The sequence below is a fragment of the Bicyclus anynana genome, chromosome 3 (genome assembly GCF_947172395.1).
Source record: "Bicyclus anynana chromosome 3, ilBicAnyn1.1, whole genome shotgun sequence".
In the NCBI taxonomy this organism is placed as follows: Eukaryota; Metazoa; Arthropoda; class Insecta; order Lepidoptera; family Nymphalidae; genus Bicyclus; species Bicyclus anynana.
In genome coordinates, this window is record NC_069085.1 from 14,903,994 (window position 1) to 14,917,757 (window position 13,764).

A 13,764-nucleotide genomic window follows, 5' to 3' on the forward strand; every position below is an offset into this window, starting at 1 on the left:
GACCTCTCTCGCTCACTTGATCAGACGTTTTACGAGATGAATCATCGTTTCCAAGGAAATTCGCGGAAATTGACATCTTTTTTTTTCGTTATCATTCTATTAGAAAGTGATAACTATGAAGTTACTGACTACTGTATTAAAAATATATTTATGAGGTGACTTTTTTGAGGTGAATTTGATTTATTATATTATTTTAATTATACATCATCGCCCAAGCAAGGCGGTTTTTAGAAGGAGATTGGAACTTTTAATTATGTTGGCGAAGTATAAAAATGTTACGAAGGGTTCGAAGAACATAAGAATAGAAAAATAGTAAAATTTTAATAAAATAATTAAATCTATATCGTAATTTTAATTTTATCTTTTTTATATTTATTTATTATACAGTAATAATATAAATAACAACTGTGATCCATACTTATATAATAATATCTCATTACCTACTATGTAATATACGTAAGTTTTTAGGGGTAACTTCCAGATCTACTGAACCTAAGATAAATTTTGAATATTCTTCCACAAATAGAAAACCACGTTATTTGTAAGTACATTTTATCTCAGTATATCACGGGAACTGGAAATACGCGGGTAAAACCGCAAGGCGGCGGTTAGTATATTATAAATGAAAATGCGCAAGTAAGTTTGATTGTCTTACAGATTTTCATGGTTAAACCGCTCAACCGATTGGGTAGCAATTTAGTATATACCTAGAAATTGGATTCTGAAACAGAACACGAGTAGGTATATATGTATAGCGCCATTTATAAGTATTTGACACTTTGAAACTGAGTTATACGAAAGAAAAGAGAGTCAAATTTTCTACATCAGTGGGGTTTAAGGGCTAGGGCCCCATTTCCAAGGCCCTAGGGCCACTGTTAGAGCGGTCCCACAGATAGCGGTCCCAGTCTCTACTCTTTGATACGAACGGTCCTATACGAGTATAGTCCCCGACGTAACTAATTCATCAGAAGTCCGGTGCACCGGACGACCTCCGACAGCAGGGCTTTTAAATCAGTCCCCGCTACTTTGACGACGAGCGTCTCCCGCAAAGGCTTTTTAATCAGTCCTCTGGGTTGGGTGGAGTGTTCCATTAGAGCAGGAGAACACCCCGAAATCCTGCCTTACTGTGTAGAAACGGACTCTCCATCACTTAAGCGATTTTCTACTATATATAGGTTTAAATTTTAAACACATCGCTAGCGTGAGTTAGGTTTTCCTTTTACAAATGATATAACTTTCTCAATATACTTATATTTTGTGTTCGGTGTTTAGATAGTTGTAATTGACAGTTATAAGTATATGTTTTTTATGTTTTATTGAATATATAATTATGTTATGTATTTTAATTTTTTATACATTAGAGTTTTTCAGTGGAATACGTAAAGCGCCATCTATTTTTAATAACGGTACTAAAGAAAATGAAGTTTACATGTTGATAAGATAAGTATATATTTTAATACTAGATTATTATACATCCATAATTAAAACATCAATATATTGCTGGTAATTGATATAATATTATATTTTGTTTCTAAGCATCACAGTCACATAGAAAAGTATCTTAATAATAATAAATGATGTTAATAGTATTTTGTACCTACAACATAATTTATTTACCTACATTATGGTTCATTAATACCTATTACATACGTTACTTTGTTAACGGCATAAAGAGGTATAAGTGATGCCATCTAGTCACGAATCACGTAAACTTTTAGCGCCCTCTGAAAAAAGAGGTTACTGTTTTTCCTTTTCAGACGTAATTTTCCTCAACTCAATATTATATTTAGATTAGTGATATATTGTCGTATATTATTATCCTAAATATCATCCACCCTATTCAATAGGTGGATGACATTTCTCAGTTGATTTGATGTTTATTCTAATAGGTTGTTAATAAAGACCAAATTAGTGTATAGGTCAGTAGGTGCCGATGGTTTAATGTGCTCTCCAAGGCACGGAGGAGTAGGTAACAACATGTGACTGATGTTTACCAATTTTTAACATTTCACCATGCTGTCACACTTCGCTTACTATGTTGTCGTTGCATGGATAAGAAAGAAAGAACTAAACTTTATGCTTGTTGTAGAGATAAAAGCTGTCGCATAGAATATACAATTAAAAACAATTTTTTGAGCGAAAAGGTGTCAAAATTTGAACTCAATCGATGTAAGACTTTTTGATCTTTTGACAGTACACAAATCAACTTGACGTATATTTAGAATTTAAGTAACATTCATATTTTATGCGGCTTACACATCATACTTTTATTACATAATCAACAAACATTAGATAGTTTCAAAACGCCTAATAATTTTCAAGAGCAATGTTATTTGTTGGGACTTTTGATGAGTCACCCGAAGCCCGCTAACACGATTTCTTTAAAGAATATTTGCTATATCTTTTAAATATGACCAATATTCCCATTCCCCTCCGGTCCCCTCCCTCCCCTCCTAAAGTCCAGTCCAGTCGGGAAAGACTGTATTAGGAGTGGGTACGGCAATAGACGGGGCGGGGCGGGGATCGAACACTTCCCATCCGACCGCTCTTACTGTTGAGCTATTGAGGCTCTAATATAGAAGCTCCATATCTCTCCTACCTAACGAGGGAGGCCACTAGCCATAAAATGAAAAATCGGCCAAGGTCGGGCCACGCGCATTGTAGGGTTTCATAGACTCAGTTAGCATTTTAATCCTTTAATCGTGCAAAAATACCGATAACGATAAAAATCCTAATCCATGGGATAAAAAGAATTATTTAATGATATCCCACACTATGAGATAAACGCGTAAAAAATATTCATCCTCACTTTACATGTAGGGCCCTAAAAATGTATTTTTCAAGATTTTAGTTTACAACGTTGGTCACATTTTTAATGTACCATGCTACTTTACAGCTTTCTAGAAGTAATAGTTTCTGCGCTAAACCGCGGACAGACGGACGGACAGGACATGGCGAAACTATAAGAGTTCCTTGTGGGCTACGGAACCCAAAAAAATGGTTACAAGACTTCTTTATAATTGTTTCCAACGGCTGATTATAATGGTGATGATAATGAAATCAAACACAAATTGTAATATTAATTATATTAGTTTCTGGATGTCCTCCTTCTATCTGATCTTTTTCTAAAGCCGGGGTTGTAGAACGTGGAAACAGTGGGTTTATAAATAGGGTTGTCACAGTTTTCGTCCATAACACCCACCGCTTTAGCAAAGCGTTCGTACTCCCGTCTGTCGCGCACTGTGATGACAGTTTTCCAAGTGATCAACCCTATCACACCGCAGATTATGAGCAAGACAGCGCACGCACCTCCGTACACTGAAAACAATTATTTTACACAATTACAGTGGAATTCAGCGTACCCTCAGGGGATCATTCAGCCGCTGAGTGTCAAATTCTCAAACTATAGAGGTTAAATTCGACACTCAGCGGCTGAAATAATTCCCTGGGGGTGCCCCTTCAATGTCTACGAATTCCACTGTTAATCTTAAGGCGAATTTACATTTGTCTGACGTGACGTAACGTGACGCATCTGAGGGCCTAGTGGCAGTTTGATATTGTGACGATCGCGTTAACGTAAACGCGAATTTCCAAGGAATTGAAACAGCGCCATCTAGTGGCACTACTGCACAACTGTTTCAATTCATTACAAATTCGCGTTCACGTTAACGCGATAGCCACAGTATCAAACTGCCAATAGGCCCTCAGATACGTCACGTTACGTCACGTCATTGTTTCTAAAATTGTCTTTAACAAAAATCTATACTAATATAATAAAGCTGAAGAGTTTGTTTGTTTGATTGATTGAACGCGCTAATCTCTGGAACTACTGGTCCGATTTGAAAAATTCTTTCAGTGTTAGATAGCCCATTTATCGAGGAAGGCTATAGGCTATATTATCCCTGTACTCCTACGGGAACGGGAACCACGCGGGTGAAACCGCGCGGCGTCAGCTAGTATAGTAATAAATATTAAGAATACTTACTGTAATACGTTTCAGCGCAATGCGCATCTGTTTGTACTTTGATATTAACACCATAACTATCCTCATTGTACCGGTATACAAACTGGGTATAGCACCCCAAACCGGTTCTTACATTTGGGCAATGCTTCCAATCATTGGCCGAATAATTTCTCATAGTGTCCGCTGAGTAATTGGCCATATCATATGCCCAATCATTTGTAGAATAATTGAAAGACAAGTTTGAAACTCCGGTGATATTGATATCAGGGTGAGATAGACAGTCTTCTTGGTTCAAATAGCACAGGACGATTGGCTCGAGCAGTTGGCATTGGTGACTGTGGCAGGATGTTTCAGAACATTCCAGTTGGCACAGATCCCCATTGCGCCTGGTGTCCCAGTCCGATGGGTCAGAGCATTGCACGCAGCTGTTACATTTGCATTCGCCTCGGTTGTTGCATTGCTGAAACTAACACTCTCTAAAAGTTCTTTTGTCATCATGTTAGGATCTGCCCCCTAACCAACTGGCACGTCGATTCTCTTTCTACGATCGCTAACGCTTCGATAACTACAAAAATGTATAGGAATGACCTTGATCACGTGACCTGTCGATAGCAAATGTCATTCCCGTACATCTTTCTAGTTTCCGAAGCGTTAGCGATCGTAGAAAGAAAATCGTCGTGCCAGTTGGCTAGGGGGCAGATCCTAACATGATGACAAAAGAAGTAGCTATCTTGTGATTGGGCTTGATTAATTTGTATTGATGAGGACTTTTCACCTAGATGGATTGTGACTCAGTACTAACAAAAACAATTTTATTAATGGAATATTTTAAGAACTCTGTTCATGTAAATGAAAGGACAGATGCTAAAGACAATTAAATTCAAAATGATTGGAAAGCTGTATTATTGCGTGGAACTTCTATGATTTGAAAAAAAGGTGTTCTCGAGGTTTTTGCAAATATCTTGTCAACTACCACTACCTACTATCGAAATAAAAAATAAACTGATAACATGGGGTGAATATCTTTACAACCCATTCACGGTGCAGGTCCAATAGTGTGGCAGAGGGAAAAATTCCAAACAGATTCTGGAATTTATAACCCAGGAATTCCTATAAGACACGATCACACTCTGCCAAGTCACAAGGTCACATTTGTTTTGCAGAACTTACCTACTGCAGTTCTAGTGAAGATAATGTATTCAGCAGTGGCGTAGCGAGCCTTAAAGGGGCCCTATATAAAAATAAGTTGGGGGGCCCAATAGATGAGCGGCAAACCCTGAAAACGGCTGATACGGTGGTAGCTACGCCCCTGGTATTAAGCAAATAGAGGCAACATTTTAATTTTTTTGTAAGAATAACATAGGAAATTCAGGCGTTAAATATTTTGACTAACCATGTCTTTATACATGCAGTTGTTCTTTGCCGTGGAGCAACGACAGTTGACACCAGTGAACCCTGGATCGCAGTTACAGGTGCCACATACGCAGTTCCCATGTCCCGCACACACCTCGTCATTGTACATTGGGCACATGTTCTTGTGGCATTGGCAGAAGCTCCCCGTGTAACTGGAAAAAAATATAAAAGCGAGTAAAAGTAACATTTTATAGCTAACAGTCCTGTTGAATAGGCTAAATTAATTGGAGGTCAATGCGTCAAATTTGCATTCACCATTTTGCTGAATTGTGGTGAATATATAGTTTACGCCGTGTTTGTATGGTCAATGCTGTGTACGCAGTTCACATTAGGTGTTTATTTGAAAAAGAGTGACATGTGAGATGCAAACTTAAAAACTACGTTTAAGAAATCATGAACACCTGAAGTATGCCTAAAGGTTAATAAGCTAATGTGCTGTTGAATTCTGAAATATTTGAATATTGAAATATTTGAATTGCAATTTACTTTTCAAATATTGCAACATTATATTAGGATGTCTGAAAACGTATTTTATAGATGCTCCGGTAACGAAGTTCGCGTTGAGAACATTCTGCTTGACTTAGTTACTTAATACAGTCGTCTTATAGTCATTTTAGAGTGGGTAAGCAAAGGCAAGGCAGAAGCAGTTGGCAGCGCCCTTTTGCGCTTCTAAATACCTACATGTTAATGAAATTATAGATTTAAAAGAAAAATACTTACTCTTTGTTAATACAGGAACACTTGCCACAGTCACAAGCTCCGTGACCGCTACATTCTTTGTCGATGGATGTTGGAGATATACATGTGGAGTTGTCATTTGGTTTCACGCCTATAACATTTTTATCGCACTTACACTTATTACCGTATCTGCAGAAGAATAAATTTTCTATCAAACATACAACAATCATTAAAACTATTCGTGGGTACTCAGAATACAGAAAAACACCAGAAGGGATGATAGCGCAAAGGAGTGAAGCCATTTAAACTACTCATTTTATGAGTTAGTACACTACCAAGCGATTACTCACTCTGTGTTTGTCGTGTTGTTTGACGTGCTATACAGGTGACAAATTTAATTAAATTAAGCCGTCTTGTGCCATTTCTTCGTGTAAAAATGCCGTTGGTAATAAAAAGAAACTGTATGGGATCACATTTCATGTGTAAGCAGCACATATAAATTTTGTTATGATATAATAATAAATAATTTTACGTAAATTTCGTTGTCATAGAAACCGATGCCTCCATTTTGTAAGTGTTGCCAATGTAATGGTTTTGATTTTCCCAACTTTTAATTTCTATTCTTTAAAATATCATTTAAGTAAAATATTAATCAACTAAATAGGTAGGCATAGGTTCCGGCAAGTAAGTTGAAATAAAATTGTGGTAATCAGCGCAGATAAAGAAAGTGCAAAATAATCTTAAAGCTTTAAAATTTTACAAATAACAATGGCGTACTATATTATAATAAGTTCGTTCGTTCTTACCTGTTTGTGTGTTTGTTTGCACATTTGTTTGTTTTCGTTTTTTGGTCTTTTGTTTTTTGTGTACCTACTTGTTTGCTTGTTTGTTTGAGCAAGAGGAGTGATTAAATAAAATATTTTTATCTTCAAACACATTCTTATAAGATATTAAACCAATTATATGGCCTTATTTATACATGAATTTTAAGAGACATAAAGATTAGAGAAATAAGACGAGATAATAATAACTGTGCACGCGATTGAAATACATATTTATAATAATAATTTTATATATAATTTTATATATGGAATATATAAAATTATTATTGTAAATATTCTTTAGTTTGTTAGTTGATAAGTATTATAATAACCGTCATATTATATCTATTATTTATTTGTCCTTGTCTTGATTTCTTTTTTAAATGTTAAAAAAATACAAAATACTATTAAAAATTTATAAAAAAAAATCTCCCGCTGCGGGACATCAGAGTGCCCAAGCAACCAGTGGTCAGGGTTCCATCGTGTCCAACCTCCTCGCAATTCGCGCCGTCTCAAGAGTCACTGCTTTCTGTATCCGACCCTATAACCAGCTGTTAAGCGAATACTACTTAAGATGTTGGTCAAGCGTTTCTCTATAAGACCATTGTCTGAAAGGACTATCGAAACAATAATAGTTGTCTCAACATTTTACAATCTGGCTGTAATCTCGTGAGGTCCAAGTATTTTGATAGGTACTTTTTTTTTTCAGCTTTGACCAGATTACCTTCATGTGAAATCGTAATATGACACTTAATTATTAAATTTCTACTGCATATTTTATTTTATGATTAATAAGCGATACTAAAATATCTATTTAAAAAAATCGGTCGGTCGGGCAGTAACATTAAGCGGTTGTCATTCAATTTTGCAAAAAAGGTATAATAAATAATAATTATATTAATTTTCCAAGCAAGAGTTCATTTTCTTGCTGAATCTTAGCAATCACCAAAAAACCGGTCCCACTGTTTTTTTTTTTTTTATTCTTTACAAGTTAGCCCTTGACTACAATCTCAACTGATGGTAAGTGATGATGTAATCTAAGATGGAAGCGGGCTAACTTGTTAGGAGGAGGAGGAAAATCCACGCTCCTATCGGTTTCTACACGACATCGTACCGGAACGCTAAATCGCTTGGCGGTACGTCTTTGTCGGTAGGGTGGTAACTAGCCACGGCCGAAGCCTCCCACCAGCTAGACCTGGACCAATTAAGTAAACCTCAATCGGCCCAGCCGGGGATCGAACCCAGGACCTCCCTCATTAAATCCACCGCGCATACCACTGCGCTACGGAGGCCGTCAATTTACCATATAAGTTAACATTTAATGTGATGAACTATACAGTTATACACTTATTGTTTTCCTTCTAACATTATAAACTTTTACCACAAAATAGGGAAAAATCGTCATGTACTAGCAACATTACGCGGGTGGGAAGTGCGAAGAGTGCGGGATGTTGCTACAATTTTTGGACACACTGCGTGCTATATAATGACATCTAAACGTGGCTTCTGGTGTTTTTCTGTATTCTGAGCGTGGGTACTTGGTATCAGTTATATAAAATCCTTGCTTAAGTACCACAATTCAGCCAGTTATGCATCTTCAAATTGCATTATCCATCAACCTAAGGGTGCTTTTCCACCAGAGATGCTATGCTGCGAAGATGTGAAATTTACGCTACGAAAATATGTGACCATTTCCACCTTGCTGAAGAATTACAGACCCATCTCGCTGCTAAGCCATGTTTACAAATTGTTCTCGAGAGTCATTACGAATCGTCTCGCTAATAGGTTTGACGACTTCCAGCCTCCCGAACAAGCCGGTTTCCGAAAAGGCTTTAGTACCATAGACCACATCCATACGCTGCGGCAGGTTATACAGAAGACTCACGAGTATAACCAGCCACTTTGCTTAGCGTTTGTGGACTATGAGAAAGCCTTCGATTCGGTGGAAACCTGGGCTGTGCTAAGGTCATTGCAGAGATGCCGAATTGATTACAGGTATATCCAAGCGTTGAAGTGCTTGTACGAAAACGCCACTATGTCAGTCCGTATTCAGGATCAGAATACGAGGCCAATCCAGTTGCAGCGAGGAGTGCGTCAAGGAAAAGTGATCTCTCCGAAGCTAATTACCGCCGCATTGGAAGACGTCTTTAAGCTTCTGGACTGGGGCGGACTTGGCATCAACATCAATGGCGAGTACATCACTCAACTGCGGTTCGCGGATGATGTAGTCATCATGGCACAGACTCTGGATGACCTTAGTACCATGCTCAATGACCTCAGCAGCGTTTCTCAACAGGTGGGCCTGAAAATGAACATGGGCAAAACAAAAATAATGTGTAATGCTCATGTATCGCTCCACCCAGTTATAGTTGAGAACGCTGCACTCGAAATTGTAGACGAATACATATACCTAGGACATATGATCCAGTTAGGTAGGTCCAATTTCGAGAAAGAGGTGAACCGTCGAATCCAACTCGGCTGGGCTGCATTCGGGAAACTTCGCGACATCTTTTCGTCCGAAATTCCTCAGTGCCTGAAGACAAAAGTCTTCGAACAGTGCGTGTTGCCAGTGATGACCTATGGTTCCGAGACTTGGTCGCTAACTATGGGCCTCATAAGAAGGCTCAGAGTCACACAGCGGGCGATGGAACGAGCTATGTTAGGAGTATCTCTGCGTGATCGAATCAGAAATGAGGAGATCCGCAGAAGAACCAAAGTCACTGACATAGCTCAACGAGTTGCGAAGCTGAAGTGGCAATGGGCGGGGCACATAGTGCGAAGAGCCGATGGACGTTGGGGTCCCAAAGTGCTGGAATGGCGACCCCGCACTAGTAAGCGCAGTGTTGGCCGACCCCCCACCAGGTGGACTGACGACATCAAGCGAGTCGCAGGGATTCGCTGGATGCAGGTGGCTCAGTATCGTGATGTTTGGAAGTCCCTACAAAAGGCCTATGTCCTGCAGTGGACGTCCATCGGCTGATATGATGATGATGATGATTTCCACCAATACTAAGTCTCTAGCTGTGCGAGGAAGATGCGTTATGAAGATGCGCCACAGCAAAGTAGCAGCGCGAGTAAGAATTGCAGTTCGAGCTACGAGTATGCGATGACGGCCCATATCAGGCATCCATAGCACGCATCCATAACACGCATCCATAACAGGCATCCTTCCATACAAAAAACATGTCCTCGTTGAATCCGTTTCCACCGGTGCTAAGCTATGTGCACCAATGAATATAATTGGTGTATATCAAACGCATCCATAGCAACGTAGCGTAGCACATCTCTGGTGGAAAAGCAATCTCAAGCTTTAATGTTTTATGTCATCAACATAATTATCATCTTTATCAGCCGATGGATGTCCACTGCTACACATAGGCCTCTTGCATGGACCTCTAAGCATAACGGTCTCGAGCCGCCAGCATCCAGAGGTTTCCTGCAATCCGCTTGATGTCCTCGGTACACGGTACAGTGGGGAGTCGACCTACACTGCGCTTTCTGGTGCGAGGTCGCCATTCCAGCACTGTGGGACCCCAACGTCCATCGGCTCTACGAACTATTTGTATGTGTGTTTTATGTGTAAGTTATAAATATCACAATATAACATTTCTCATATTAAATAATTCAAATTCTCACCTGTAAGAGTTACATTCACAAATCCCACATCTTAACGTACCGTGTAAATCACATTCTTTCGAATTTTCATGTTTATCAGTACAGTTGCATGTCTTTATAACTTCAATATTTATATTTAACTTTTCCTTAATTCCTTCAGCTAGTATGTTTATATCTACATTATCAGATTTTATGTTCTCTAACAGTGTTAAATTTACTTTAAAGTTCTTTTCTTGTCCAATGCGTATTGAACATTTCCTTGTCCGTACCGAAGCCGAACCAGAATAACAATTGGGTTGAAAAGAAATATCAAAATATTCACGCAAGGATGTATCCATGTTAACCTTCAATTTTATTTCTTTTTTTATATTCTGTAAAACAATAATAAATAAATATAGTAAATATATAGGACGTAAAGTACATCGTGAACAAAACGACCAAGATTTATGTGTAACGTTACCTAAATCTGATAATTAAGTCGGTATTATACTTGTAATCCAAGTAGCTTTGATTATGCAGAAGGGTACCTAAGCAAAGCGCAGCTTAAGAGTTATATGTTCTGTGATAAACAACTACTCTTTGATAGTATATAAAACAGTATATATACTACTCTTTGATAGTATATATACTACTCTTTGATAGTATATAAGAGTATATATCAGTAGTAGTAGTTAGTCGTCACTAATGTTTCCTCAAAAAGTAGAGAACCAAAATTCATGTCCGTAACATCAATAATGACATACGCCATGTGAATAGTAGAATAAAACAGGAGATCGATGTACAAAGTACAAAATCAGGATAGCGTATAATAAATATACTATTAGATGCTAATATATTTATCAAAATAAAGTACAAAAATAAACTAATAGATGTGAAAATTCTAACAAAAAGTGATGACAATTATAAAAATATCTAACTAACAGGGTCAACATAACATACCTTATATTGTGCTTTCAAAACCTTATTCATAGAAAAATGTTCATCGTATTTATGAGTAACTGAGCCTCTTATAGCTAATTTTAGTTTATTATAATTATTTATCTCTTTCTTGTCCACCATATAAATTATTATCATCTCTCTTTCTGCTGCCAATTTGTTAATTAAACTAACGCTCGGGTAATCCATTACAATCTCATTTTTGTAAATATCCGTTTTGCTATAGCATTTACCGTCGTATGGACGATTTATACCACCCCATTTCCCATCACCAGCATTATGGTAAGGGGCATCAGTTAACACAATTATTATTTTTGTAGATTCTTTACGCCAACCTATTTCATTTTCACAAGTGATCACTTGAGACAGTGCATCTAAAGTACCTTCTTGTAAGTCGTAGTTAGAACCAAACGCAGTATCGTTTACTGTCTTTTGAAAATCCTCGTAGTTTTCTGTTAGTTTCAAACGGTTACGAAAAGAATAGGTTAATGTGCTGTTTATAGAACTGAAAAAAAAACCGTAATGATCAGTAAAATAACATATTATATTTTCAGCTTTGACTTTGAAATTTTAATTTCTGCTTCTATAGTACTAATGGATATTATAAGAATAAACCTACGCGTCGAATTGAGAAACTCCTTTTTTGAAGTCGGTGAAAAATAACCAAGTCCTAAGTACTTAGTACATAATATACTAATAGATTTAGGGACTTAAACATATTCTATGTACTTAGTATATGTTTAAGTACATAGTACAACTTACTCTGTAAAAGGTAATGTATTTTTATCTATAAATGATCCTGTTCCCAGGTATACGTTTTTTGTCATACTTTTCAGTGTTTTATACATTTTCACGCTTTCTTTGACGATTGTATCCTTTACTTTCTTCATTAGCTTTGAAGCATCCACAAGAAAATATACATCAACAGGATAATCTTCCGCATGCTTAATCGAAAAATTCAAGTTTAATGTTTGTCCCGGTCTCAAAGTAATGCTTGTTTGTTGTGGTTTAATTTGTACAATTTCACCAGTTTTAGAACTGAAGTCCAGATTTACTTCTTTTGATTTCTTTCCGCTTTTAGGGTTGATTATATTGCCGTTACACCAATTGTCTAAATTATCATTTGCAGATCTACATCTCGTACCATTGAAATTAACCTGAAGACAAACAATATGTATTAATTTATAAAATTTGCATATGTAATTAATAACAATTATGCAAACATATGACAAATTTTAATTGAAGAATCCTACTAATATTATAAACGCGAAAGTTTGTATGGATGTTTGGATGTTTGTTACTCTTTAACGCCGCTACTACTAAAGCGATTTGGCTGAAATTTGGAATGGAAATAGATTTTATTCTGGATTAACACATAGAACTTTTTATCACGAAAAAATCCACAGATTTGCGAACTAATGATTTTAATGATATGAATAGTTTGTTACTCTTTCACGCCTCTACTACTGAACCGAATTAGCTGTTTGGTATTGAGATATATTATAGCTTGTATTAACACATAAGCTATCCCGGAAAAATCCATGGTTTTCGAGGGATATGTGAAAAAACACGCGATCCGCGTGGAATTTAGTTTAAAATAATTCTTCAATTAAAATTTGTTATATAGGGTCACTCGAAACGTACAACGATCCCTTTATGGGATGATAGTAGGGATCATTAGCTATCAAATTGAATTGGGTTATATGGGGCAAAAATGTACAGATTTCGAAAAAAAAAAAGGCTTTTCTTTACTTCAAAGTGGATTATAAAATAAAACTTACGTATAAATTGGTTGTCTTTGTTGTTTTTAGATTTTTAAAATTGGTTATAAATGACGAAGTTATGAGGTAACAAATATTAAAAAAAACATACGAGTCGATAGTCGATAGTTGAGAACCTCCTTTTTTGAAGTGGGTGGAATAATTTTAATAGTAAAACTGTTTGCAACCTTACCATAGCACACCATACGCATATGCTGGAGTTTACGATACAATCTTCGCACGAGTTGGTTAACAATTCGCAAGAATTTGACGCAAACACATTTCTAAACATTAAAAATATACATAAAATAACTTTGACACATTTCATTATTATTTGTCACTACAACCGCACAATACTTTGAAACGTTACACGCAGACTATAAATAGATACAAAATGATGAAGTAATAATTAAGTTTCGAGAAGGATAATTAAATTGTTTTATTACCTTTTTCACGTTGGTATTACTTGTTACATAATATATAATACTAGCGGACCCGTTCAAGCTTCGCTTTGATTTATGATGCACTTCTTCACTATCCCTACCCTACCCTGCTTCTACCCTACTCCTACTCTACC

The 13,764-nt window shown here is 36.8% G+C and overlaps 1 protein-coding gene across 1 annotated transcript; it reads right to left on the reverse strand.

Moving 5' to 3' along the window:
* Window positions 1–3,069: 3,069 nt before the first annotated feature.
* Window positions 3,070–13,623, reverse strand: LOC112058533 (integrin beta-PS). The gene is made up of 8 exons (XM_052891323.1): window positions 13,381–13,623; window positions 12,190–12,584; window positions 11,431–11,932; window positions 10,513–10,862; window positions 6,098–6,244; window positions 5,358–5,529; window positions 3,986–4,424; window positions 3,070–3,318 (listed from the first exon to the last, which is right to left on the reverse strand). Exons 1-8 carry the CDS (start codon window positions 13,513–13,515, stop codon window positions 3,089–3,091), a joined length of 2,370 nt encoding a protein of 789 aa, XP_052747283.1. The 5' UTR covers window positions 13,516–13,623; the 3' UTR covers window positions 3,070–3,088.
* Between the last annotated feature and the right edge of the window lie 141 nt (window positions 13,624–13,764).